The 25,539-nt window shown below is 52.7% G+C and overlaps 1 protein-coding gene across 5 annotated transcripts in view; it reads right to left on the bottom strand.

The window, feature by feature from the left end:
- Positions 1 to 25,283, bottom strand: part of LOC138739703 (dynein heavy chain domain-containing protein 1) — a 194,564-nt gene extending 169,281 nt beyond the window's left edge. For 4 of the 5 annotated variants that reach the window (XR_011342368.1, XR_011342369.1, XM_069892289.1 and 1 more), the window contains exons 1-9: positions 23,372 to 24,200; positions 23,149 to 23,244; positions 17,155 to 17,815; positions 15,589 to 15,759; positions 14,445 to 14,648; positions 13,054 to 13,164; positions 12,528 to 12,684; positions 4,232 to 4,483; positions 2,016 to 2,147 (exon numbers count right to left, since the gene is read on the bottom strand). Coding sequence is in view for 3 of the 5 variants with exons in the window: in XM_069892289.1 (XP_069748390.1) it covers positions 2,016 to 2,147; positions 4,232 to 4,483; positions 12,528 to 12,684; positions 13,054 to 13,164; positions 14,445 to 14,648; positions 15,589 to 15,759; positions 17,155 to 17,815; positions 23,149 to 23,244; positions 23,372 to 23,528 (1,941 nt within the window). In the remaining 2 variants the exon portion in view is untranslated. Of the gene's footprint in view, positions 1 to 2,015; positions 2,148 to 4,231; positions 4,484 to 12,527; positions 12,685 to 13,053; positions 13,165 to 14,444; positions 14,649 to 15,588; positions 15,760 to 17,154; positions 17,816 to 23,148; positions 23,245 to 23,371; positions 24,201 to 25,266 lie in introns of those variants that run through there. The other variant, XM_069892290.1, reaches the window with a different exon arrangement.
- Between the last annotated feature and the right edge of the window lie 256 nt (positions 25,284 to 25,539).

The following is a 25,539-nucleotide window of genomic DNA, read 5'->3' as shown; positions in this document are numbered from 1 at the left end:
GTATGCTTCTGTGGGTATCTCCTGTGGGTCTGTAGGACTCCCTCTTCCGGTGATTGCTGGTGTGTGGTTTGGTTCCCTGGTTTTGGATGAGGGCTTCAACAGGGTGTAAGCTGGATGAGGTGTGTGGTACTTGGTGTCTGGGGATATAGTGGGGTGGATGGGGTAGTGTCAGAGGGTCCCTTTGCCTGAACCATTGTTTAGTCTTAGTAAGTTGGGAGTAGGTTTTATACCCTTTTAGAATGGGCTCTATTGTTCGTGTGGCTAACCTCGGTTAGTATGATGCCCTCAGCTCATCTGACTATACTTCATTTAATCCATTTGGTTTTATGGTCCCTAGTAGTTCTATCTACCTGTGTTCTCCGATCTTTCTTTGTGGGGTTGTCCAGTTCATGTCAGTCTGTAAGCTTAGGATTTCTAGTGACTCCACTCCATGTTGAAGGAAGTGTCTGCTCATTGGCCTATGTTGGTCCTTGGCTTTAATGTTGCTCAGGTGCCCATTCAGGCAAGTTTGTAGACTATTCCCTGTTTCCTTTATATAAAGGATGCGGCATCTCCCGCATCTGATAGTATAGACTAAGATCCTTTGTTCTATCTGGCCCCATTGTTGGTCTTTTTATTCTGTATGTTTTTAAATGTTTGCAGGCCCCACATTGGCTCTGTTGGCTTAATCTGCTCAAAGGGAACACTGTCCCTAACCCTAACTCAGTGTGTTGCTTTACTTGCTTGCAATCAGCATGACTACGATCCGTAATTTTGTAAGGGAATTCATCAAATCTGTTAAATACAGGATTACATTGTCTACCATTAGATTAATTTTGTTGTTTGTCTGACCCACCATAAAACCCTTTATCTCCAGGTCTTGTCTAATTGCCTCTGCCAAGGGCTCAATAGCCAAGACAAAAAGTCCTGGAGACAAGGCATAACCCTGTCGGCTTAATCTGCGAGGAAAGATTACAAAGCTTGCAGAGGGATCTGGACCAGCTGGAAAAATGGGCTGAAAAATGGCAGATGGAATTTAACGCAGACAAGTGTGAAATGCTGCATTTGAAAAACCAAACCAAATCATACACCGTAAATAGTCGGGCACTGAGGAGTGTGGTAGAAAAAAGGGATCTGGGAATACAAATACACAATTCCCTGAAAGTGGCGTCACAGGTGGACAGGGTTGTAAAGAGATTTCCTGGAAGTCAAGTTTAAAACATCCACGTGTCCCTTTTCCATCTACTGCATTCGTTACATCTCAAAGAACTCTAGTAATCAAAAGTCTGCCCTTGCTATGTCTGCCTGATGGAACCATTTCTGTCCAGATGAAGGGCTCAGGCCTTTATCTTTGCTATATAAAGGACAGTTTGACCTGCTGAGTTTCTCCAGCACTGCGTTTTTGCAGACTTTTGTGTTTGACTTTGGTGCAGATGTCTCGCTGTTTCTTCCTTAATGATGCCTTCAACAGTGGAAGATGTTGGTGAGATGGCAGTGGGAAGACAGTTCTGCCTGTCTAATTACAAGGGGGATATGAACAAGCTGGGGAAGCTGCAAAAGGGAGCCCCAAGGGTGAGCCGGGATAGAGGGCTTGTGAGGAGGGATTGGACACCCTGCAGCAGAGGGTCTGGGAGGCGACAAGATTGATGTTCACAATGTTAGGGGAAGTGGAGACATGAGAGATTTTAAAAAAGTCTGTTTCTCATGGTAGGTTTCCGGGGAAAGAGAGGTTTCGGGGGATCCAAGGGGTTGGTGCCTGGCTGAGCAGCCAAAGGTGGTGTGGGGGGGGGAGAAACGACAGGAACAGGAACCACATTGAGAGGGATCTGAACAAGAAGGGCAGAGACGGACATGGGATTAATGTAGATAGGCATGATAGCATGGGGCATGCAGGCTGAAGGGCCTTTCTATGCTCTATGTATGTCTTGTAATGGGTGACGATCTGTAGGCTGCTATTCCCTGCCCCTGCTGTGTTCAGGCCTGCCACTCCAGCCCACTAGCTGACCCTCACATCCCTGGATGATAACTGGACCCACCTCCATCATGGACTTTCCCACAGACCTCAGCACTCCAGACATCGTCTCCAGCAGCTGGTCTCGGCAGGGCTGGATGATGAAGTGGCCAGCATCGTCGAACAATAGCTTCACCTTCAGCAGTGGATTCCTGCTCTGTGGAACAAGATGCAGAACTCTACCATGGCCAGGACAGATAGAGCTCAGTCAATGCACTCCAGGGGAACCTGAACCTGTGCCATACACAAGTGGTGGGGGCCTTGCGACCATTGGTGAACAGAAGGTGTACAGGCACGTTGTTAAATTGGTGAACAGGCATGTGGGACAGATGCCATCACTAGCTGGGGCACAGAATATAACAGCACAGAAGTCAGAGTAAACCTGTGAGCCCAACATCGGTGCTGGGAAAGGTAGGGGAAAAGATTCTGATGGAGAGGTGTAATACTCACTTGTAATGCCTGGGGCTGATCAAAGACAGCCAACGTTGTTTTTTCAGGGGCAGATATGATTGGACATTTTGTGGAGGTGACCAAGAGTATTGATGAAAGCAGTGAAGTCTAAGCAGTAAACATGGACCAGTAAGCCTCATGAAAAGGCCCCACAAGGCAACCTGGTCCAAAAGGATAGAGTCCATGGGATCAGCGGAAGGAGGTAAATTGGATGTAAAAAGAGATGGGGTTGCTTTGTGATGGATGTTTGTGTCTGGTGGTTCCACAGGAACGTGTGCTGAGATCCTTCCTGATTTGGGTTGGAGGTGGGAGACATTCTCAATAAGGTTGCAGATGTTGAATTTTGATGCAATTTTTGAAATGTGGAGGGCAGTCGGAGGTGACAGGGTTTATTGATATGTTGGCAAAATAGGCAGAGAAATGGCAGAGTTTAATCCAGATCAACATGAGGTGCTGCAGTTTGAGTGCTCTAACAAGGTAAGGACTTGCACCATGAACGATTGGAAGGACATTGGGATACAAGCCCTGGAAAGTGGCAGTGCAGTTGGATGATGTGGTTAAATGGACACATGGAATACTGGTCTTCGTTATCTAGCATGGTGGTTGGTGCCATGCTGTTACAGCACATGTGACCAGGATTCGAATCCCACACTATCTTTAAGGAGTTTGTACGTTCTCCCCGTGTCTGCATGGGTTTCCTCCAGAAGCTCCAGTTTTCTCCTGTCCTTCAAAACGTATGGTGGGGGGGGGTTGCAGGGTTACTTTGGTGGCACAGGCTCGTGGGTTGGAAGGGCCTGATAGTGAGACTCACATGGAGGATTGTGAGCAGTTTTGAGTTCCCCATTGAAGGATGTACTGATGTTGGAGAGGGTTCAGGGACAGTTCACAGGGATGACTCTGGGAATGAAAGGGTTATCATACGAGGAGAGTTTGACAGCACCTGGCCTGTAATCGTTGGAATTTGGGAGAATGGGGGATCTCAGTGAAATATTTTGAATGGTGAAAGGCCTGGACAGAGTCGATGTAGAATGGTTGTTCCCCACAGTGGGAGAGTCTAGGACAAGAGGGCACAACTTCAGGATTGAAGGGTGTCCGCTTAGAACAGAGATGAGGAGGAATTTCTTCAGCCAGAGGGGATGAATCTGTGGAACAGGTAGTTGTGGAGGCAGAGATCGATAGGTTCATGGTCTCAGGCCTGAGCCCTTCATCAAGGTACAAGCAAAAAGCAAGCAGGGACCTGAATTAAATTGTGGGGAAAGGGCAGGGGGTGGAGCACCACTCCACAGGCAAGAGGTCATAGGTGGGAATGGGTGGGAGGGCAGAGGGAAAAATGCTGGAAAGTGATGGGGTGGGGATAGCTATCTGAGTGAAGTGGGAATGGAATGGGGAGTCGGAGGAAAGGAGGTAGGGTGAGAACGGCAAGTGGTTGATCTGAAAGTGGAGAAGTTGATGTTAAAGCCATCCAGTTCTTGGAGGGATCAGAGAGGCCCCTCTCTGAGAACAAATCAAATTCAACCATGTTCATCATCTCTTTCCCACCTCTGACAAAGGGTCCCTGACTTAAAACGTTAATTCTGTTTCTCTTCCCACACATGTGGAGCAAGTTGCTGCCTGCCTTTGAGTGAGAGGACTTGGAGTGTGCTCTTGGTTTAACAAACCCAGAGAGGATGGGAATTTGGAGGAATGCCTAGCTTGTTGCAGTGTGTCCCCAGGATGTCTGAGAGCAGTGCATTGGTAGTTAGGTGAGTCAGCCTGTGGGTCCGGGGTGTGGCAGCATAAGCAGGGTCCTACCTGTAGTACACCTCCCACAAAATGGATGATCTCATTCTGGGCCACAGTGGTGAGGTTCTGCACTGCCATGAAAGCAGCCAGAGTTCCCAGGCACTGCAGCCTCAGAATCATCAGCCTGCATTCTTGCAGCCGTCTCTCTGCCAGCTGTTGCTGAACGCGTTGGATGTGCACAGGGGCCTTGAAGAAGTTGACCTTGATCCGCTGAAGCTCCCGCTTGCTGTTCTCAAACATTTCGAAACTGTCCTTGTGAACCTGCACCAACCACAGATCAGTCTCACAGGGGACCCATTGCACTGCACAAAGGTAAGCAGAGAGAGGGAAAGTATGGGGACCTCAGGCTGGATGGGGATAGAGGGAGTGTGCCTCAGGGATCGGTGCTGGGACCATTGTTATTTGTCATCTATATCAGTGATCTGGATGATAATGTGGGAAATTGGATCAGCAAGTTTGCAGATTACACTAAGATAGGAGGCTTTGTGGACAGCGAGGAAGGTTTTCAAAGCTTGCAGAGGGATCTAGACCAGCTGGAAAAATGGGCTGAAAAATGGCAGATGGAATTTAATAAAGACAAGTGTGAGGTGTTGCATTTTGAAAGGACAAACCAAGGTAGATCATACACGGTAAATGGTCGGGCACTGAGGAGTGCGGTAGAACAGAGGGATCTGGGAACACAATACATAATTCCCTGAAAGTGGCTTCACAAGTGGACGGGGTTGTAAAGAGAGCTTTTGGCATATTGACCTTTGTGTTGGAACCACTGTATTACTGTCTGTATGAGCATGGCTGGCCTGCCCCTCGCTGATTGTACCTGATTCCCCCTTGATTCCCCTAATAAAGGCAGCAGTGCCATGACCCCTCCCCCAGAACAAGCTCGGAGCTCGGGTCAGCAACATGAGACATGCCTGCCATCTGTTTATGGTCATAAAAGCCTCTCCATCAGGGAACTTCCAGTCTTTGCAGTTATTGATAGCTCATCTCTCTTCATTAAATCAGAGTATTGGGTACAGGAGATGAGGCCACATTTGGAGCATTGTGTGCAGTTTTGGTCACTTAACTACAGGAAAGATATCAATAAGATAGAAAGAGTGCAGAGAAGATTTACTAGGATGTTGCCTGGACTTCAGGAATTGAGTTACAGGGAAAGGTTCAACAGGTGAGGACTTTATTCCCTGGAGCGTAGAAGAATGAGGGGAGATTTGATCGAGGTATTTAAAATTATGAGGGGATGGACAGAGTAAATGTAGGTCGGCTTCTTCCACTGAGGGGAGATGAGATACAAATCAGAGGACATGGGTTAAAGGTGAAAGGGGAAAAGTTTAGGAAGAACATTAGGGGAACTTCTTCACTCAGAGCATGGAATGAGCTGCCATCAGGCATGGTAAAAGCAGACTCACTCTTAAGTTTTAAAAATATATTGTATAAATACATTGATGGGAGAGGTCTGGAGGGTTATCAAGGATGCAGGTCAGTGGGACTAATGGTCGGCACAGAATAGAAGGGCAGAATGACCGGTTTTCTAGGTTGTAGTGTTCTATGGTTCTACCACAAGGGGAAAGAGGGAGTGAGCTCTGCCTTCTGTCCCTCACCCAATCACCACACTTTTTCTTCTCCCTTCGCACCTGTATCCTACCAGTTAGCCTTACCCTCACCCATTCCCTCACCCACACCCTCACCCATCCCCTCACACCCTCACCCACCCCCTCACACCCTGACCCACCCCCTCAACCATCCCCTGACCCACCCCCTCAACCATCCCCTGACCCTCAACCATCCCCTCACCCTCACCCATCCCCTCACCCTCACCCATCCCCTCACCCTCACCCATCCCCTCACCCTCACCCATCCCCTCACCCTCACCCATCCCCTCACCCTCACCCATCCCCTCACCCTCACCCATCCCCTCACCCTCACCCATCCCCTCACCCTCACCCATCCCCTCACCCTCACCCATCCCCTCACCCTCACCCATCCCCTCACCCACCCCCCTCATCCTTCCCCTCTCCCATCCCCTCATCCCTCCCCTCACCCACCCCCTCATCCTTCCCCTCACCCATCCCCTCATCCCTCCCCTCACCCATCCCCTCATCCTTCCCCTCGCCCATCCCCTCATCCTTCCCCTCACCCATCCCCTCACCTACTCCCTCACCCACCCCTTCATTCTTCCCTACACCATTCCCAACACCCTTTTATTCAGGAATTTGCCTGATTTCCGCCACTCCTGGGGTAGGGCCGGGGCCTGAAACGTCCGCAGCCTTTTTCCAGGTATGGATTTTTCAGGGCCCTGGCAATTTCTTTGCTCACCTTCCTCTGAGGAAATATCTTGTTAGGGTGGATATCTTTATCCACCCTTACTTGTCTCAAGAGAGCAAGCACGTCCTTGTCTGTAATCTGTACAGGGAGCATGACCTCAGTACTCAGTGTCTCACCTCTACGCATTGGATAGATGACCACTCTGATTTGTATGAGGACCAAGCTGTCCCTTGCTATCCATTTAAACATTATAGCCACAGAAGCCCATATGATTCCCCTCAACATATCTACTAGAGCCAGCTCATTCTTTCTTTTAGTCCTCCTCATTTCTGTCTTGTTTGCTTGGATTTCTTATACAACTCAAGTGCTTCATTTGTTTCTTGCTGCCTACACATGAAAATGGAACATTCCAGCACAAAACAAGCCCTTCAGCCCACCATGTTAGAACCATAGCGCATTACAGCACAGAAACAGGCCTCTTCGGCCCTTCGTTTGTGCCAAGCCATTTTTTCTGCCTAGACCCACTCACCTGCATCCAGTCCATATCCCTCCAATCCATGGACCTGTCCAAATTCTTCTTAAATGTTAAAATCGAGCCCACATTCACCACTTCAGCTGAAAGCTTGTTCCACACTCCCACCACTCTCTGTGTCAGGAAGTTCCCCCTCATGTTTCCCCAAACCTTTCCCCTTTCACCCTTAACCCACGTCCTCTGATTTGTATCTCACCTCTCCTCAGTGGAAAAAGCCGACCTACACTTACTGTCTATCCCCCTCATAATTTTAAATACCTCGATCAAACCTCCCCTCAATCTTCTACGCTTGAGGGAATAAATTCCTAACCTGTTTAACCTTTCCCTGTATCTCAGTTCCTGAAGTCGGGGCAACATCCTAGTTAATCTTCGCTGCACTCTTTCAATCTTATTGATATCTTTCCTGTACCCCCACTTTCTGTGTACAAAACTTACCCCTGATATCTCCTCTAAATTTCCCTTAAAATTATGTCCTCTGGTATTTGCGACTGTCACACTGGGAAACAGGTGCTGGCTGTCCACCTTATCTAAGCCTCTCATAATCCTGACAACCTCTATTAAGTCTACTCTCATCCTTCTTCACTCCAAAGAGAAAGTCCCAGCTCTGCTAACCTTGCCTCATAAGACACGTTCTCCAATGCAAGAAGATTCCTGGTAAATCCCCTCTGCCCCCTCTTCACAGCTTCCACATCCTTCCTGTAATGAGGTGACCAGAACTGAACACAATTCTCTAAGTGTGGTCTCACCAGAGATTTGTAGAGTTACAACGTCACCTTATGACTCTTGAACTAAATTCTCCTATTACTACACACCATGGGCCCTCTTAACAACCCCATCAACCTGTGTCGCAACCTTGAAAGATTTGAGGATTTGGACTCCACACTTCAAGTTCAACCTTCCAAAATGCATCACCTCACACTTCTCCGGATTGAACTCCATCTGTCATTTCTCCACCTAACTCTGCATTTTATCTATATACTTGTTGTAACCTGTGACAATCTTCTACACTATCTACAACACCTCTAAACTTTGTGTAATCTATGCACCTCCTCCTTCTGAACTAGGGCGTCAATATCTCTCGTTAACCAAGGATTCTGAGACTTGTTGGTTTTGTCTTTAATTCTGACAGGAACACACAAACCTTCAACCTTTGAAGACCTCCCACATACTAAGCACAATTTTGCCAGAAAACAACCTGCCTCAATCCACATATACCAGAACCTTTCTCAATTCCTCAAAATTGGCCTTTCTCCAATTTAGAATCTCAACCCAAGGCCCAGACCCATCCTTCTCCATAATTAACTTGAAGCCAAAGGCATTATGATCACTGGACCCAAAGTGTTCTCCTATGCAGACTTCTGTCACCTGTTCTGCCTCATTCCCTAAAAGGAGATTGTTTTGCACTCTCTCTAGTTGGTACCTCTATATAACGATTTAGAAAACTTTTCTGAACACATTTGATAAACTCCAAGCCATCCAGCCCTTTTACAGTGTGGGAGTCCCAGTCAATATGTGGAAAGTTAAAATCCCCTCCTATCTCAACCTTATGTTTCCTGCAGTTGTCTCCTATCTCTCCACAGATTTTCTCTTCCAATTCTCGTTGACTATTGGGTGATATATAATACAACTTCATGAGTGTGGTCATACTTTTCCTGTTCATCAGCGTCACCCATATAGCCTCAGTAGACGACCCCTCTGGTCTGTCCTACTGAGCACAGCTGTGATATTTTCCCTGTTGAGTTACATCAACCCTACCCCCTTTCAGGAGTGGCCTTCTCCTATGCAGGTTTCTTACCCGGGCTGGAGGGGCCGGGTAAGAAACCTGCATAGGAGAAGGCCACTCCGATATAAAACCTACGACCCAAGGACCTCGCTGCCACGTCCCAGCTTGCTTGGCCACGGCACACGAACCATGGGTGTAAAGGGTGGGGCCAGTACTGCGCGCACTGCACTCCACCTAAAAGCTCCTTTGCGCAGGCCCGAGGACAGGTCCACGTCCTCCCCCTCCATGTCCTCCCCCTCCACGTCCTCCCCCTCCACGTCCTCCCCCTCAAAAGATGCTCACAAACTCAAGCTAGCATGCTGGAACATCAGAACCATGCTAGACAAGACTGACAGCCAACGACCTGAACGTCGGTCTGCCCTCATTGCACATGAACTCCTCAGACTTGACATCGACATAGCCGCTCTCAGTGAAGTCCGCCTGGCAGATGTAGGCAGCCTCCAAGAACGCGGCGCGGGCTACACACTCTACTGGTCTGGCAAGCCTTCGGATGAACGACGCCTATCTGGTGTAGGCTTCATGGTCAAGAGCTTCATTGCCTCCAAACTCGAAAACCTTCCGACAGGCCTCTCGGACCGAATCATGTCCATGCGACTCCCACTTCAAAACAAGCGTCACATCACTTTCAAAACAAGCGTCACATCACCCTCATCAGTGTCTATGCTCCAACCCTCCAGGCGGAACCAGCAGAAAAGAACAAGTTCTACACCGACCTGCGCAACCTCATCCAACGTACCCCTACAGCCGACAAGGTTGTCATCCTGGGCGACTTCAACGCTCGTGTCGGCAAAGACTCAGAAACCTGGCCAGAATCCTGGCAAGCATGGCGTCGGCAAGTTGCAACGACAATGGGCGCCTCCTGTTGGAGCTCTGCGCAGAACAGCGGCTTGTCATTACAAACACCCTTTTTCAGCAGAGGACAGCCTTAAGACCACCTGGATGCATCCCCGATCCAAACACTGCACCTACCTCCTACTACATCCTGGTGCGAGAAAGTGACAACAAGATGTGCTCCACACCAGGGTCATGCCTAGCGCGTAATGCCACACTGACCACCGCTGTTCGCTGCAAGCTCAACCTCACTTCAAGCCAAAGCCCAGTAACAATAAAGCCCCAGAAAGAGGTTCAATGTTGGAAAACTGCAGGCAGACAGAAGCGAGAGGAAACTTCCAGGCAAACCTCAAAGCAAAGCTCGACGTTGCAACCCGCCTCCGGACCCGTCCCCTGAAACCCTCTGGGATCAGTTGAAGACTACCATACTGCAATCCACTGAAGAGGTACTGGGCTTCTCCTCCAGAAAAACAAGGACTGGTTTGACGAAAACAGCCAGGAAATCCAGGAGCTGCTGGCAAAGAAGCGAGCTGCCCACCAGGCTCACCTTACAAAGCCGTCCTGTCCAGAGAAAAAACAAGCCTTCCGTCGCGCATGCAGCCATCTTCAGCGCAAACTCCGGGAGATCCAAAATGAGTGGTGGACTAGCCTCGCCAAACGAACACAGCTCAGCGCGGACATTGGCGACTTCAGGGGTTTCTACGAGGCTCTAAAGGCTGTGTACGGCCCCTCACCCCAAGTCCAAAGCCCGCTGCGCAGCTCAGACGGCAAAGTCCTCCTCAGCGACAAGATCTCCATCCTCAACCGATGGTCAGAACACTTCAATCTCTTTTCAGTACCAACGCTCAGTCCAAGATTCCGCCCTGCTCCAGCTCCTCAACAGCCCTAAGCTAGAGCTGGATGAGGTTCCCACCCTGGATGAGACATATAAGGCAATCGAACACTGAAAGTGGCAAAGCAGCAGGTATGGATGGAATCCCCCAGAAGTCTGGAAGGCTGCGGCAAAACTCTGCATGCCAAACTGCATGAGTTTTTCAAGCTTTGTTGGGACCAAGGTAAACTGCCTCAGGATCTTCGTGATGCCACCATCATCACCCTGTACAAAACAAAGGCGAGAAATCAGACTGCTCAAACTACAGGGGAATCACGTTGCTCTCATTGCAGGCAAAATCTTCGCTAGATTCTACTAAATAGAATAATACCTAGTGTCGCCGAGAATATTCTCCAGAATCACAGTGCGGCTTTCGCGCAAACAGAGGAACCACTGACATGGTCTTTGCCCTCAGACAGCTCCAAGAAAAGTGCAGAGAACAAAACAAAGGACTCTACATCACCTTTGTTGACCTCACCAAAGCCTTCGACACCGTGAGCAGGAAAGGGCTTTGGCAAATACTAGAGCGCATCGGATGTCCCCCAAAGTTCCTCAACATGATTATCCAATCTGCACGAAAACCAACAAGGTCGGGTCAGATACAGCAATGAGCTCTCTGAACCCTTCTCCATTAACAATGCGTGAAGCAAGGCTGTGTTCTCGCACCAACCCTCTTTTCAATCTTCTTCAGCATGATGCTGAACCAAGCCATGAAAGACCCCAACAATGAAGACGCTGTTTACATCCGGTACCGCACGGATGGCAGTCTCTTCAATCTGAGGCGCCTGCAGCTCACACCAAGACACAAGAGAAACTTGTCCGTGAACTACTCTTTGCAGATGATGCCGCTTTAGTTGCCCATTCAGAGCCAGCTCTTCAGCGCTTGACGTCCTGCTTTGCGGAAACTGCCAAAATGTTTGGCCTGGAAGTCAGCCTGAAGAAAACTGAGGTCCTCCATCAGCCAGCTCCCCACCATGACTACCAGCCCCCCCACATCTCCATCGGGCACACAAAACTCAAAACGGTCAACCAGTTTACCTATCTCGGCTGCACCATTTCATCAGATGCAAGGATCGACAATGAGATAGACAACAGACTCGCCAAGGCAAATAGCGCCTTTGGAAGATAAGCGTATACAGAGCCGTTGTCATACCCACACTCCTGTTCGGCTCCGAATCATGGGTCCTCTACCGGCACCACCTACGGCTCCTAGAACGCTTCCACCAGCGTTGTCTCCGCTCCATCCTCAACATCCATTGGAGCGCTCACACCCCTAACGTCGAGGTACTCGAGATGGCAGAGGTCGACAGCATCGAGTCCACGCTGCTGAAGATCCAGCTGCGCTGGATGGGTCACGTCTCCAGAATGGAGGACCATCGCCTTCCCAAGATCGTATTATATGGCGAGCTCTCCACTGGCCACCGTGACAGAGGTGCACCAAAGAAAAGGTACAAGGACTGCCTAAAGAAATCTCTTGGTGCCTGCCACATTGACCACCGCCAGTGGGCTGATAACGCCTCAAACCGTGCATCTTGGCGCCTCACAGTTTGGCGGGCAGCAGCCTCCTTTGAAGAAGACCGCAGAGCCCACCTCACTGACAAAAGGCAAAGGAGGAAAAACCCAACACCCAACCCCAACCAACCAATTTTCCCTTGCAACCGCTGCAATCGTGTCTGCCTGTCCCGCATCGGACTGGTCAGCCACAAACGAGCCTGCAGCTGACGTGGACTTTTTACCCCCTCCATAAATCTTCGTCCGCGAAGCCAAGCCAAAGAAGACCCCCTTTCATCTCTTCCCCTTTCACCCCTCCCCCTCCATCACATCTACAGTGAATGCACAAAGTTTGATTGCAGTTTCTGGTGGAGGTAACACTCATGTGCAGGTGCATTACAGCACATGATGCTGTGGCACTGATGCGTCCCAGTACTTTGGGACAGGGAGAAGAGGGAGGCTTGAGGCACATGGTGTGGAGAGGTGGTGAAGAATAATTGCAGTGCCCATTGCTGGTGTTGTGATCACTGGTACCTACCAGCTGGAGGATACGGCTGCAGAAATGGCAGAATTTCTCCAGCGTGCTGCGGGCATCAGAAAGATGATGATTATAAAGTTGCTTGAACTGTCCCAAAGTGAGTGGTTCTGGTGCATCGACAGGGAGCCATTTCACCTGGTGCAACTCCTGAATCAACCTAGAACAGAGAGAGACCACATCAGAGCCCTCACTGACAGGCACAGACCAGCAATAATCAAAAAATACCCGTCCCCCTGTGAGGGTCAGTGTGTGTGGGATCCGTCCCCGAGTGGGGGTCAGTGTGTGTGGGACCCGTCCCCCTCGAAGGGTCAGTGTGTGTGGGACCCGTCCCCCTCTGAGGGTCAGTGTGTGTGGGACCCGTCCCCCTCTGAGGGTCAGTGTGTGTGGGACCTGTCCACCTCTGAGGGTCAGTGTGTGTGGGACCCATCCCCCTGTGAGGGTCTCTCCCAGTGAGGCCTCACCCTGCAGTGAATGGGCTGTCTGTGGGGCTCTGAGCCAGGTAGATGGACTGACAAGGTTGCCTTACCTGGTGATGTGCAGCAATGCTGCTCCAAAGTGGGGAGTGGCTGAGAGGAGGCTGCCCCACAATGTGCTGATTTGCTTCTGGAGCCACTGTTGCCTGGTGTTCCTGTACCAGCTGGGACAGAGAACTCGTAGTCAGTCAGAGGGGAGCAGAGAGGGACAAGGCTTGGGGTTAATTAGAGGGGGAAGCGTACAGGGATATGGTTCGGGACAGTCGGGGGCGGGGGGCAGAGAGGGACAAAGACACAGGTCGGGGTCATTCAGAGGGGAGCAGAGAGGGACACGGCTCGGGGTTAGTTAGAGGGGGGCAGACAGGGACACAGCTCAGGGTCAGTCAGAGGGGGGCAGACAGGGACACAGCTCAGGGTCAGTCAGAGGGGGCAGACAGGGACACAGCTCAGGGTCAGTCAGAGGGGGGCAGACAGGGACACAGCTCAGGGTCAGTCAGAGGGGGGCAGACAGGGACACAGCTCAGGGTCAGTCAGAGGGGGGCAGACAGGGACACAGCTCAGGGTCAGTCAGAGGGGGGCAGACAGGGACACAGCTCAGGGTCAGTCAGAGGGGGGCAGACAGGGACACAGCTCAGGGTCAGTCAGAGGGGGGCAGACAGGGACACAGCTCAGGGTCAGTCAGAGGGGGGCAGACAGGGTCACAGCTCAGGGTCAGTCAGAGGGGGGCAGACAGGGACACAGCTCAGGGTCAGTCAGAGGGGGGCAGACAGGGACACAGCTCAGGGTCAGTCAGGAAGGCGGACAGGGATATTCAGCAACAGAAGGGATGTGGGGTTATGAACGGTGGTGATGAAGTAAAACATCAGTCCTCATTCTATTAACTGATGGAGCAGATGGGATGGGCTGGATGGTGTTCTCCAGCTACTAGTTCTAACGATGAGCAGGTGCTGGGGAGATTACAATGTTGCTCCAGTACAAGGCATGTTGTTGGAAGTTGGGAGCTGAGATGCACCTTCCTCACACAGGAGGGTGTGTGTGTGAACCAAGGAAATGGGAGAAGCAAGAACAATTACATGCTCAAAAGACATTGGGATAGGTACATGGACGGGAAAGGGCTCGAGCGAGCACTTGCTGAAGGCAGGTCAATGAGACTAACTCAGGTCCTCATGGCAGCAGGGCGTTTCAGTGCTATAAAACACTGCATGCACCCCTCCTGCCACCTTCCTGCCCATTCATTTGTCCTGTCTGTCTCCCCTGAAACCTCTCTGCATTGCTGTTACGGCAACCTGCTTTCATCATCGTGCTCCCAACCAATCTCAGCACAAGGTTGTGAACAGCTGGAGTCTCGCCCTGGCCCTGTGGATACCAGGACATACCCCTCTGTTCCCCTCGACCAACTGTGTCTTGAGATAGGAATCTCTTCTGGTTGGTGGAAGGAACTCACCAAGTGAATGTCTTTCGCATGAGGTAATTTCTGAAGAAAGGAATGTGCCTCAGTGCTCTCCACAGCATTGCCTCTCGCTGCCACTCTCCAAGAGACATGATGCTGGATTCCTGGCCAGGAGTGATGGATAGCACTCCAAACGTGGAGAACACAAAATGCTCTGGATTTAACATCTCCCTAGAGACCACGATGAGATCGTATGGCCTGGAAAAGAGAGAGATCACAAGGCACACCACCCAGCTCCTTCACCCAGCACCCAGACACATGACCTTCTACAGCGGGAGCCAATGGTTGGAGCCTGACAATGTCTGCACAGGATCACAACCACAGTGACCCACTGACACCATCCCCAACATTGCCAAGGACAAGCACAGTCAAAGCCCAGCCTGCTGGGATCCACAGGAAAAATGACAGGGAGCACAGTAACTGCCAGAGGGCAGTGACAAGGAGGACTCCAACCCAACATGATAGGAAGAACAAGGCTGAGTGGCTGGTGAGGGTGTGTTGAAAGCTAGCCATTGTATAATGGGCCGTGGGTATCCTTGTCATTGGAGTCCATGAGCGAGGTGTAGGCAGGACTGTGTGAGAGATGAGTAAAACTGATATAAAAATATGGAGATGAGGAAACTAGTCGAGATATATGTGTAATGAATAAAGCCAGAATGAATAGGATAAGAATAGATATTAGAATGTAGGAAGTAGAGTTAGTCTGAATAAGGTAAGGGTCTTCGAGCCTTAGACAGAATTAGCAAGTTCTGCATACAAGAAGTTAGTCAGCCCTGATAGTCGGGAAGGTGTGAATAAGGACAATGACATGATGGGACACCGACAGGAACCCCCTGGTCCTCCAAGTTCACAGAAACAGCAGGTAGGCAGACAGGATTGCCTAATGCCAAACTCATCCAGGAGGCAGAAGAATGTAAGGGGGAGGGTACTTCTAAACTGAAATAAACTGTATAAAAGTTGGGTGAGCCCCAGTGTGTGTGCGTATTCCCAAGGTAAGGGGAAGCACCCAACTTTGCATTGTTGTATAATAAATGTTCTTTGTTCTCAATTTTTGTCTCGAGCAAATTCTGTGAAGGTACATCTGTTTCTAACAAATGCCATGGGGCCTTCAGAGCTTTCCTCCCTCACTTGCTCCTACCTGAACTCCTGGCTTACTCGCACGTTGAGGTAGTAGAAGTCGGTCTTGCCCGAGAGCTTGATCTTGGCCAGGATTGGCACCAGCCACTCGCCGGACCCCGGCTGGAGGTCTGACTCCACACCACCATGCGGTGGCCTCCACTCAACGGGTAGCCCTTGACCGGGGAGGTCCCTGTCACAGGGATACAGAGCACTCAGGGTGAGGAACCCTTCTCTGTCGAACCCACTCCCTCTCTGTCTGACCCCTCATTCTGACTGACACCCCCGTTCAACCTCCCCAACTCCGTTCCCCACCCCAATTGACCCACCCCTCCAACCAACCCCCCCGCCACTCCATCCAACCCACCCCTCTCTGTCCAACCGAAACCCCCCTCTCTGTCCTCCCCCCCACTCCAAACCCCACTTTCCATCTAAGCACAACACTGTCCCCTCCCCTACTCTGTCCGCCAGCCCCCCCACAGGAGGGGAGGGGGGAGTGGAAGGGATTAGGGGAGGGAGGGGGAGAGGAGTGGGGAGGGGGAGAGGAGTGGGGAGGGGGAGAGGAGTGGGGAGGGGGAGAGGAGTGGGGAGGGGGAGAGGAGTGGGGAGGGGGAGAGGAGTGGGGAGGGGGAGAGGAGTGGGGAGGGGGAGAGGAGTGGGGAGGGGGAGAGGAGTGGGGAGGGGGAGAGGAGTGGGGAGGGGGAGAGGAGTGGGGAGGGGGAGAGGAGTGGGGAGGGGGAGAGGAGTGGGGAGGGGGAGAGGAGTGGGGAGGGGGAGAGGAGTGGGGAGGGGGAGAGGAGTGGGGAGGGGGAGAGGAGTGGGGAGGGGGAGAGGAGTGGGGAGGGGGGAGAGGAGTGGGGAGGGGGAGAGGAGTGGGAGGGGGAGAGGAGTGGGGAGGGGGAGAGGAGTGGGGAGGGGGAGAGGAGTGGGGAGGGGGAGAGGAGTGGGGAGGGGGAGAGGAGTGGGGAGGGGGAGAGGAGTGGGGAGGGGGAGAGGAGTGGGGAGGGGGAGAGGAGTGGGGAGGGGGAGAGGAGTGGGGAGGGGGAGAGGAGTGGGGAGGGGGTGAGGAGTGGGGAGGGGGTGAGGAGTGGGAGGGGGTGAGGAGTGGGGAGGGGGTGAGGAGTGGGAGGGGGTGAGGAGTGGGGAGGGGGAGAGGAGTGGGGAGGGGGAGAGGAGTGGGGAGGGGGAGAGGTGGGGAGGGGGAGAGGAGTGGGGAGGGGGAGAGGAGTGGGGAGGGGGGAGGAGAGTGATGTGAGGGGGAGAGGAGTGGGGAGGGGGAGAGGAGTGGGGAGGGGGAGAGGAGTGGGGCGGGGGAGAGGAGTGGGGCGGGGGAGAGGAGTGGGGCGGGGGAGAGGAGTGGGGCGGGGGAGAGAGGAGTGGGGAGGGGAGAGGAGTGGGGAGGGGGAGAGGGAGAGGAGTGGGGAGGGGGAGAGGAGTGGGAGGGGGAGAGGAGTGGGGAGGGGAGAGGAGTGGGGAGGGGGAGGAGGAGGGGGAAGGGGAGGAGGAGGGGGAAGGGGAGGAGGAGGGGGGAAGGGGAGGAGGAGGGGGAAGGGGAGTCGGGAGGGAGTTTTGGAGAGAGTGACCTTACCACTCAGGGGACCTGCAGTCGGTTGTGGACGAACTATCCTGGTGACGAGCTGCCGGGGGTAGGGTGATGGTGAGGGATTTGGGCTCCAGACCAAGCTTAGTCCTCCACGCATCCTCCAGCTGTGCACTGGTGGATCCCAGGCCAGGCAGTGGCAGCTCAGGTTTGGCACGGCCATTCACCGCAAGGTGGAGGGAGCGCGGTGGGTCAGGGTGGGCTCTCTGCCGGATGGAACGTGGCTCTGGGAGGGGAGGGAGGTGGGGAGAGCCGGCCGGGGACTTGCTGCCTTGGTAAGTGGGAGGAGAGGCCCTGGGGAAGGTGCAGGCCAGGGTGGCGGGGATGTTGACATGGGCCAGCCGCGAGTGCTGCACGTGGGGGTAATGCCACACAGACTCCAGGTGCTGCAGCAGCTGTGGTTGTCCCCTCAGGTGCTGGTCGTAGGGTGCACCCATGCGCCCCACCAGCTGCACGTATCGTTGGGCGCTGTGGCGGTCACTCTGCACCATCCTCGTCAAGGTGCTGGTCTGTTCTGATGCCAACAGATCGACGTCTGGCCTGTCTGGCAGCCGGTTGTTCTGGAGACGGCCGCCCAACTGCTGGCAGAGTCCCAGAGCCCAGCTGGAGGCTCGTTCCATGGCATGGAGCTTATCCAGGGGTCCGGGGGCTGCAGGTGGATGCATGTCTTGCTGTCAGTAACCAGGGAGGAGCCTGAGACCCATCCCACTCCCGTACAGCCCACATCATCACCTACCCCCCTCCCCACAACCACCACCGACACCCATCCCCAACACACCACTCCACTATACCCACACCACCCCTACACCTACCCTACCCCCACCTCCACCACACAACACCCCAGCCAGGATAGTCAGGATATCAAAAATTTGGGGAGAAGGCAGTGGAGTGGGAAAATGGATCAGCACATGATGGAATGGAGGAACAGACTCAATGGGCCAAATGGTCTACTTCTACTCCTAAATTTTCTGGTCTTATGGATGTGAGGGCTTTAGAAAGGGGTCAGAAGAGGTTCACCAGGGTGTTGCATGGTTTAGATGGGATGGGTTGTGGGGAGAGAAGAGGTTCGCCAGGGTGTTGCCTGGTTTAGACAGGATGGGTTATGGGGAGAGAAGAGGTTCACCAGGGTGTTGCTTGGTTTAGACGGGATTGGTTTTGGGAGAGAAGAGGTTCACCAGGGTGTTGCTTGGTTTAGACGGGATGGGTTTTGGGGAGAGAAGAGGTTCACCAGGGTGTTGCCTGGTTTAGAGGGGATGGGTTGTGGGGAGAGAAGAGGTTCACCAGGGTGTTGCCTGGTTTAGAGGGGATGGGTTATGGGGAGAGAAGAGGTTCACCAGGGTGTTGCCTGTAGAGGGGATGGGTTATGGGGAGGGAAGAGGTTCACCAAGGTGTTGCCTGGTTTAGAGGGGATGGGTTGTGGAGAGATAAGAGGTTCACCAGGGTGTTGCCTCGCTTAGAGGGGATGGGTTGTAGGGAGAGAAGAGGTTCACCAGGGTGTTGCCTGGTTTAGAGGGGATGGGTTATGGGAGAGAAGAGGTTCACCAGGGTGTTGCCTGTAGAGGGGATGGGTTATGGGGAGAGAAGAGGTTCACCAGGGTGTTGCCTGGTTTAGACAGGATGGGTTATGGGAGAGAAGAGGTTCACCAGGGTGTTGCTTGGTTTAGACGGGATGGGTTTTGGGGAGAGAAGAGGTTCACCAGGGTGTTGCCTGGTTTAGAGGGGAAGAGTTGTGGGGAGAGAAGAGGTTCACCAGGGTGTTGCCTGGTTTAGAGGGGATGGGTTATGGGGAGAGAAGAGGTTCACCAGGGTGTTGCCTGTAGAGGGGATGGGTTATGGGGAGGGAAGAGGTTCACCAAGGTGTTGCCTGGTTTAGAGGGATGGGTTGTGGGGAGAGAAGAGGTTCACCAGGGTGTTGCCTCGCTTAGAGGGGATGGGTTGTAGGGAGAGAAGAGGTTCACCAGGGTGTTGCCTGGTTTAGAGGGGATGGGTTATGGGGAGAGAAGAGGTTCACCAGGGTGTTGCCTGTAGAGGGGATGGGTTATGGGGAGGGAAGAGGTTCACCAGGGTGTTGCCTGGTTTAGACGGGATGGGTTATGGGGAGAGAAGAGGTTCACCAGGGTGTTGCTTGGTTTAGACGCGATGGGTTTTGGGGAGAGAAGAGGTTCACCAGGGTGTTGCCTCGCTTAGAGGGGATGGGTTGTAGGGAGAGAAGAGGTTCACCAGGGTGTTGCCTGGTTTAGAGGGGATGGGTTATGGGGAGAGAAGAGGTTCACCAGGGTGTTGCCTGGTTTAGACAAGATGGGTTATGGGGAGAGAAGAGGTTCACCAGGGTGTTGCTTGGTTTTGATGGGATGGGTTTTGGGGAGAGAAGAGGTTCACTAGGGTGTTGCCTGGTTTAGAGGGGATGGTTTGTGGGGAGAGAAGAGGTTCACCAGGGTGTTGCCTGGTTTAGAGGGGATGGGTTATGGGGAGAGAAGAGGTTCACCAGGGTGTTGCCTGTAGAGGGAATGGGTTATGGGGAGGGAAGAGGTTCACCAAGGTGTTGCCTGGTTTAGAGGCGATGGGTTGTGGGGAGAGAAGAGGTTCACCAGGGTGTTGCCTCCCTTAGAGGGAATGGGTTGTAGGGAGAGAAGAGGTTCACCAGGGTGTTGCCTGGTTTAGAGGGGATGGGTTATGGGGAGAGAAGAGGTTCACCAGGGTGTTGCCTGTAGAGGGGATGGGTTATGGGGAGGGAAGAGGTTCACCAAGGTGTTGCCTGGTTTAGAGGGGATGGGTTGTGGGGAGAGAAGAGGTTCACCAGGGTGTTGCCTCGCTTAGAGGGGATGGGTTGTAGGGAGAGAAGAGGTTCACCAGGGTGTTGCCTGGTTTAGAGGGGATGAGTTATGGGGAGAGAAGAGGTTCACCAGGGTGTTGCCTGTAGAGGGGATGGGTTATGGGGAGGGAAGAGGTTCACCAGGGTGTTGCCTGGTTTAGAGGGGATGGGTTGTGGGGAGAGAAGAGGTCACCAGGGTGTTGCCTGTAGAGGGGATGGGTTATGGGGAGGGAAGAGGTTCACCAAGGTGTTGCCTGGTTTAGAGGGGATGGGTTGTAGGGAGAGAAGAGGTTCACCAGGGTGTTGCCTGGTTTAGAGGGGATGGGTTATGGGGAGAGAAGAGGTTCACCAGGGTGTTGCCTGTAGAGGGGATGGGTTATGGGGAGGGAAGAGGTTCACCAGGGTGTTGCCTGGTTTAGACGGGATGGGTTATGGGGAGAGAAGAGGTTCACCAGGGTGTTGCCTGGTTTAGAGGGGAAATGTTGTGGGGAGAGAAGAGGTTCACTAGGGTGTTGCCTGGTTTAGAGGGGATGGGTTGTGGGGAGAGAAGAGGTTCGCCATGGTGTTGCCTGGTTTAGAGGGGATGGTTGTGGAGAGAGAAGAGGTTCGCCAGGGTGTTGCCTGGTTTAGAGGGGATGGGTTGTGGGGAGAGAAGAGGTTTACCAAGGTGTGGCCTGGTTTAGAGGGAAAGGGTCTGGGGAGAGAAGACGTTTACCAGGGTGTTGCCTGGTTTTGAGGGGATGAGTTATGGGGAGAGGTTGGGCTGACAGGTTGTTTTCTCTGGAGTGTCGGAGGCTGAGGGGTGGTTTATAAATGCATGAAAGACAATCGACAGGGTGGGCAGTCAGTATCTTCTCCCCAGGGTAAAAGTGTCACGTACTGGAGGACATGTGTGTAAGGTGAGGGAGACGTGGACAGATATTTAACACAGGGGTGGTGGGTGGGTTCTTGGAACCAGCTGCCTGAAGTATGGTGGAAGCAGATACAATAGTGGTGTTCAAGAAGCTTCTGGAACACACCACCTAAAGTGATGGCCAAGTAGAGGTGGTGATGTTCTGATGGCCAGGTGTTATTCAGGGGCCTCAAGGCTGGGGACAGAATATTCTAGCATATTCCACATTTCGGAGAGATAGCTGAATGGAACTGGCAGGCGAGGATGGAGGGGTGGTGATCTAATGCAGATAGAGGTTTAAGAAGCGGAGCTGATAAGAACTCCAGACAATTACACAAAAGCCTGGAACAAACAAGAGAGGACTTGGAAGACCTGGAAGGGGGCATGAGATGGCCATGGAGAGCAGGATTAAGGAAAACCCCAAGGCATTCTACATGCATGTGCCGGACATGATAGACCCATCAGAATTGTTAATAAAATGTGTGCATGGAGACAGAGGAGGAAGTGGAAGTTCTTAATGAAGATTTTGCTTCAGTATTCACCAGAGAAAGGGAGTGGAGATAACCCAGGGAATTATGACCGGTGATACTTCAGTGGTCAACATGCTGTTGGAGAAGATCCTGAGAGATAGGATTTACAGGCATTTAAAGAGAAATAATCTGGTTAGAGATAGTCAGCATGGCTTCATCAGAGGAAGGCCGTGTCTCACAGATCTTTGAGGATGTAATGAAAAGATGGACATGGTGCATTTGAGTTTCTGTGAGGCATTTGTAAGGAGGCATGGAATTCAAGGAGGCCTTGCTTTGTGGATACAGAATCGGTGCCCAGAGAGGGCAGAGGGTGGGTGTAGATGGCTCGTATTCTGCATGGAGGTCAGTGACCAGTGGTGGTCCACAGGGATCTGTTCTGGATCCCTTCCTCTTTCTGCTTTTTATAAATGACCCAGATGAGGAAGTGGAAGGGTGGGTTAGTAAGTCTGTAGATGACACAAAAATTGGTGGAGTTGTGGATAGTCAGGAGGGCTGCCAGAGGCTGGAGAGGGACATTGATAGGATGCAGAGCTGGGCTGAGAAGTGGCAGTTGTTTATCCAAAATCTGAAGGCAGAATTCCATGTTAATGAGAGAACTCTGAGCAGTGTGGATGAACTTGGAGATCTCGGGGACTTATCCATAGGACACTCAAAGCTACTGTACAGGTTGGTAGTGTTGTTCAGAAGGGGTATGGTGTGTTGGCCTTCATTCACTGTGGGATCGAGTTCAAGACCCATGAGGTAACGTTGCAGCTATACAAGATCTTAGTTAGACCCTACTTGGAATTTTGTGTTCTATTCTGGTCACCTCATGACATGAAGGATGTGGATGCTAGACAGAGGGTACAGAGGAGATTTACAAGGATGCTGCCTGGATTGGAGAGCGTGCCTTGAGGATAGGTTGAGTGAACTTGGTCTTTTCTCCTTGGAGTGACCGAGGATGAGGGGAGACCTGTAAGAGGTGTACAAGATGATGAGAGGCAGTGATCATGTGGATAGCCAGAGGCTTTTTCCTAGGGCTGAAACAGCCAACACGAAGGGACATAGCTTTAAGGTGGTTGGGAGCAAGTCCAGGGGATGTAAGAGGTAAGTTTTTCACCCACTGAGAGGGGTGAGTGCATGGAATGTGCTGCTGGCAACAGTGGTGGAGTATGGAACAATAGGATCATTTATTAGACTATCAGACAGGTATGTGGAACTGAGAAAAATGGAGGATTCTGCAGTGGGGAAATTCTAGTTAGAGTTGGTTATTGGGTCAGCAGAACACTATGGGCCGAAGGGCCTGCACTGTGCTGTAGATTTCAGTTCTGTTCTATAAAAATTTGGACTGATGAAAGGAGCTGGGCTCAAAGATCAGAATTAGCAGGTGGGGGATAAAGCAGCAATAAGCTGAATTAAGCAGATGACCAGTAGGTTCACTGTAAACTGTAGGTTCAGGAATGATTCCATGTCTGAGCTTCCAGCAGATTAATTGAGAACAGGCCACACAGATAAGTGGTGAGTAGTTTCATGGTGAGAAAGTTACACTGAACCTTTGTAAATCACAGATTATGGCACTGGAAATCGTGGAAGCAGGTTCAATTGGAGTTCTGAAAGGGGATTGAAGGGAGACGGACTCCCACAGCTGCAGGCAACTGCAAGGGTTGTGGGATAGCAGTGGTGATGCTCTGAACCAGCTCCATCTGTGCTGTGAGATTCTGTGATTCCACGATCTGCCCCAGTGTTATATGCCAGAGAAACAGGATTACCAGGAGTGTGGTTGGTGTGATCGGAGATGCAGGTAGAAGGAATGGTGCCCTGGGCCATTACGCAGGTTCGCCAGAAAATTTCACAGGGTTGGTAACCTGTAATGAGAGGAGCACAACATTAATTCACTCCACCTTCACCCTGTGGAACACCACACATTAATGGGTTATCTTGGTACACCTTGATGAAGTGCTCAAGCCCGAAACATTGGTGATGTATCTTTACCTTGGCTGTTTGACCTGCTGAGTTTCTCCAGCATTTGTGTTTTTTCACACATTAATGGGACGTGCCCACAACTGCCAGAGTACAGCACTGAACAAAGACTGATCCCAGGAGCATGGACAGAAACAATAATAGCATGAGCCAGTGAGATGGCCAACATCTAGCCAGGGCCAATGGCAGGGGCACCATCACCTTCTCTCCTATCGAGGGATGTTCAACAGGCCTGAACAAATCACAAAGCAGGAACGGTATTCATCCTCCAACAATCATCAGCCATGAAGACAATGAACGAAGGACAGGCTTGAAGGGACGAGTGGCCTTCTGCTGTGAAATTCCTGGCCAACCAATCAAACTAATGCCATGTGCACCTGGTCTGTATCCCTGCACAGTTGCTGTTTCTCTCTGGACGCCACAGTTCCACCACAGCTCCAGGCATCACCACTCTCCCAGGAAAGAATTTGCCTCCTGAACCCCTTTAAACTTTTCACACTTCACTTTAAATCTATGCCCTTTAATTTTCACTTCCAACCTGACACACGCACCCATCAATCCCTCTCGTAATTTAACAAACTTCTTCCTGATCACGCCTCAGCTGCTTAAACCTGTGCCCACACATCCTGCAGATGTTCCCTTCGACAACGTTCCTCACGATCACAACCCGAGCAATATCCACGTTCTCTGCAATTAACTCACCCCCGCCTACATCTTCAAGCAGCTCATTTATCAGTATTACAGTGGGGGGGGGGGACACTACAAGTCACCAGAACACCCCTCCACCACCTCCCTCTTACAACCCTGGCCCAGCGAGTGCTGTGTCCCATCTGATACTCACTGTGGACCACCAGTCCACACCACCCCCCCCCCCCAAAAACACATACCCCCACCTCTACAGACCCTGCCCACCCCACACACCAACCCCCACACAGACCCCCACCCACCGCCTAGACACACACACACCCCAACCCCCAGACCCCACACAGACCCCCACCCACCGCCTAGACACACAGACCCACTGCTAGACACACTGACCCCCAACCCCCCCACAGACCCCCACCCACCGCCTAGACACACAGACCCACTGCCTAGACACACTGACCCCCAACCCCCCCCCCACACAGACCCCCACCCACCGCCTAGACACACAGACCCACCGCCTAGACACACAGACCCCCAACCCCCCACAGACCCCCACCCACCGCCTAGACACACAGACCCCCAACCCCCCCCCACACAGACCCCACCCACCGCCTAGACACACAGACCCCCAACCCCCCCCCACACAGACCCCCACCCACCGCCTAGACACACAGACCCCCAACCCCCCCCCACACAGACCCCACCCCCGCCTAGACACACAGACCCCCAACCCCCCCCACACAGACCCCCACCCAACGCCTAGACACACAGACCCCCAATCCCCCCCCACACAGACCCCCAACCCCCCCCCCACACAGACCCCCACCCACCGCCTAGACACACAGACCCCCAACCCCCCCCCCACACAGACCCCCACCCACCGCCTAGACACACAGACCCCCAACCCCCCCCCACACAGACCCCCACCCAACGCCTAGACACACAGACCCCCAACCCCCCCCCCCACACAGACCCCAACCCCCCCCCACACAGACCCCCACCCACCGCCTAGACACACAGACCCCCAACCCCCCCCACACAGACCCCCACCCACGCCTAGACACACAGACCCCCAACCCCCCCCCACACAGACCCCCACCCAACGCCTAGACACACAGACCCCAACCCCCCCCACACAGACCCCCAACCCCCCCCCACACAGACCCCCACCCAACGCCTAGACACACAGACCCCCAACCCCCCCCACACAGACCCCCACCCACCGCCTAGACACACACACACCAACCCCCAGCCCCACAGACCCTGTTCCCCTCCGTGACTGACCGACGCCCGTTCCGCCGCGTCCCCGTTGTCATGGCCACCCACAGGGCGCCGCCCCGGCCGCAACCACGCGACGTGCGCACTCCCGAGTCTCCGCCCACGCGCATTCACGGTGCGCGCTTTGTTCCCTCAGGGCTTGTATCTGTGTGTGTGTGTGTGTGTGTGTGTGTGTGTGGGGGGGGGGGGTGATCGGGGGAAGTGATGGGGAGGGGAACAGAGAAAGGAGGGAAGGGGGGAGGGTTAGTGTTAGATTA

Source organism: Narcine bancroftii, chromosome 7 (assembly GCF_036971445.1).
Source record: "Narcine bancroftii isolate sNarBan1 chromosome 7, sNarBan1.hap1, whole genome shotgun sequence".
Classification (NCBI taxonomy): Eukaryota; Metazoa; Chordata; class Chondrichthyes; order Torpediniformes; family Narcinidae; genus Narcine; species Narcine bancroftii.
This window is presented reverse-complemented; position numbering and strand designations above follow the sequence as displayed.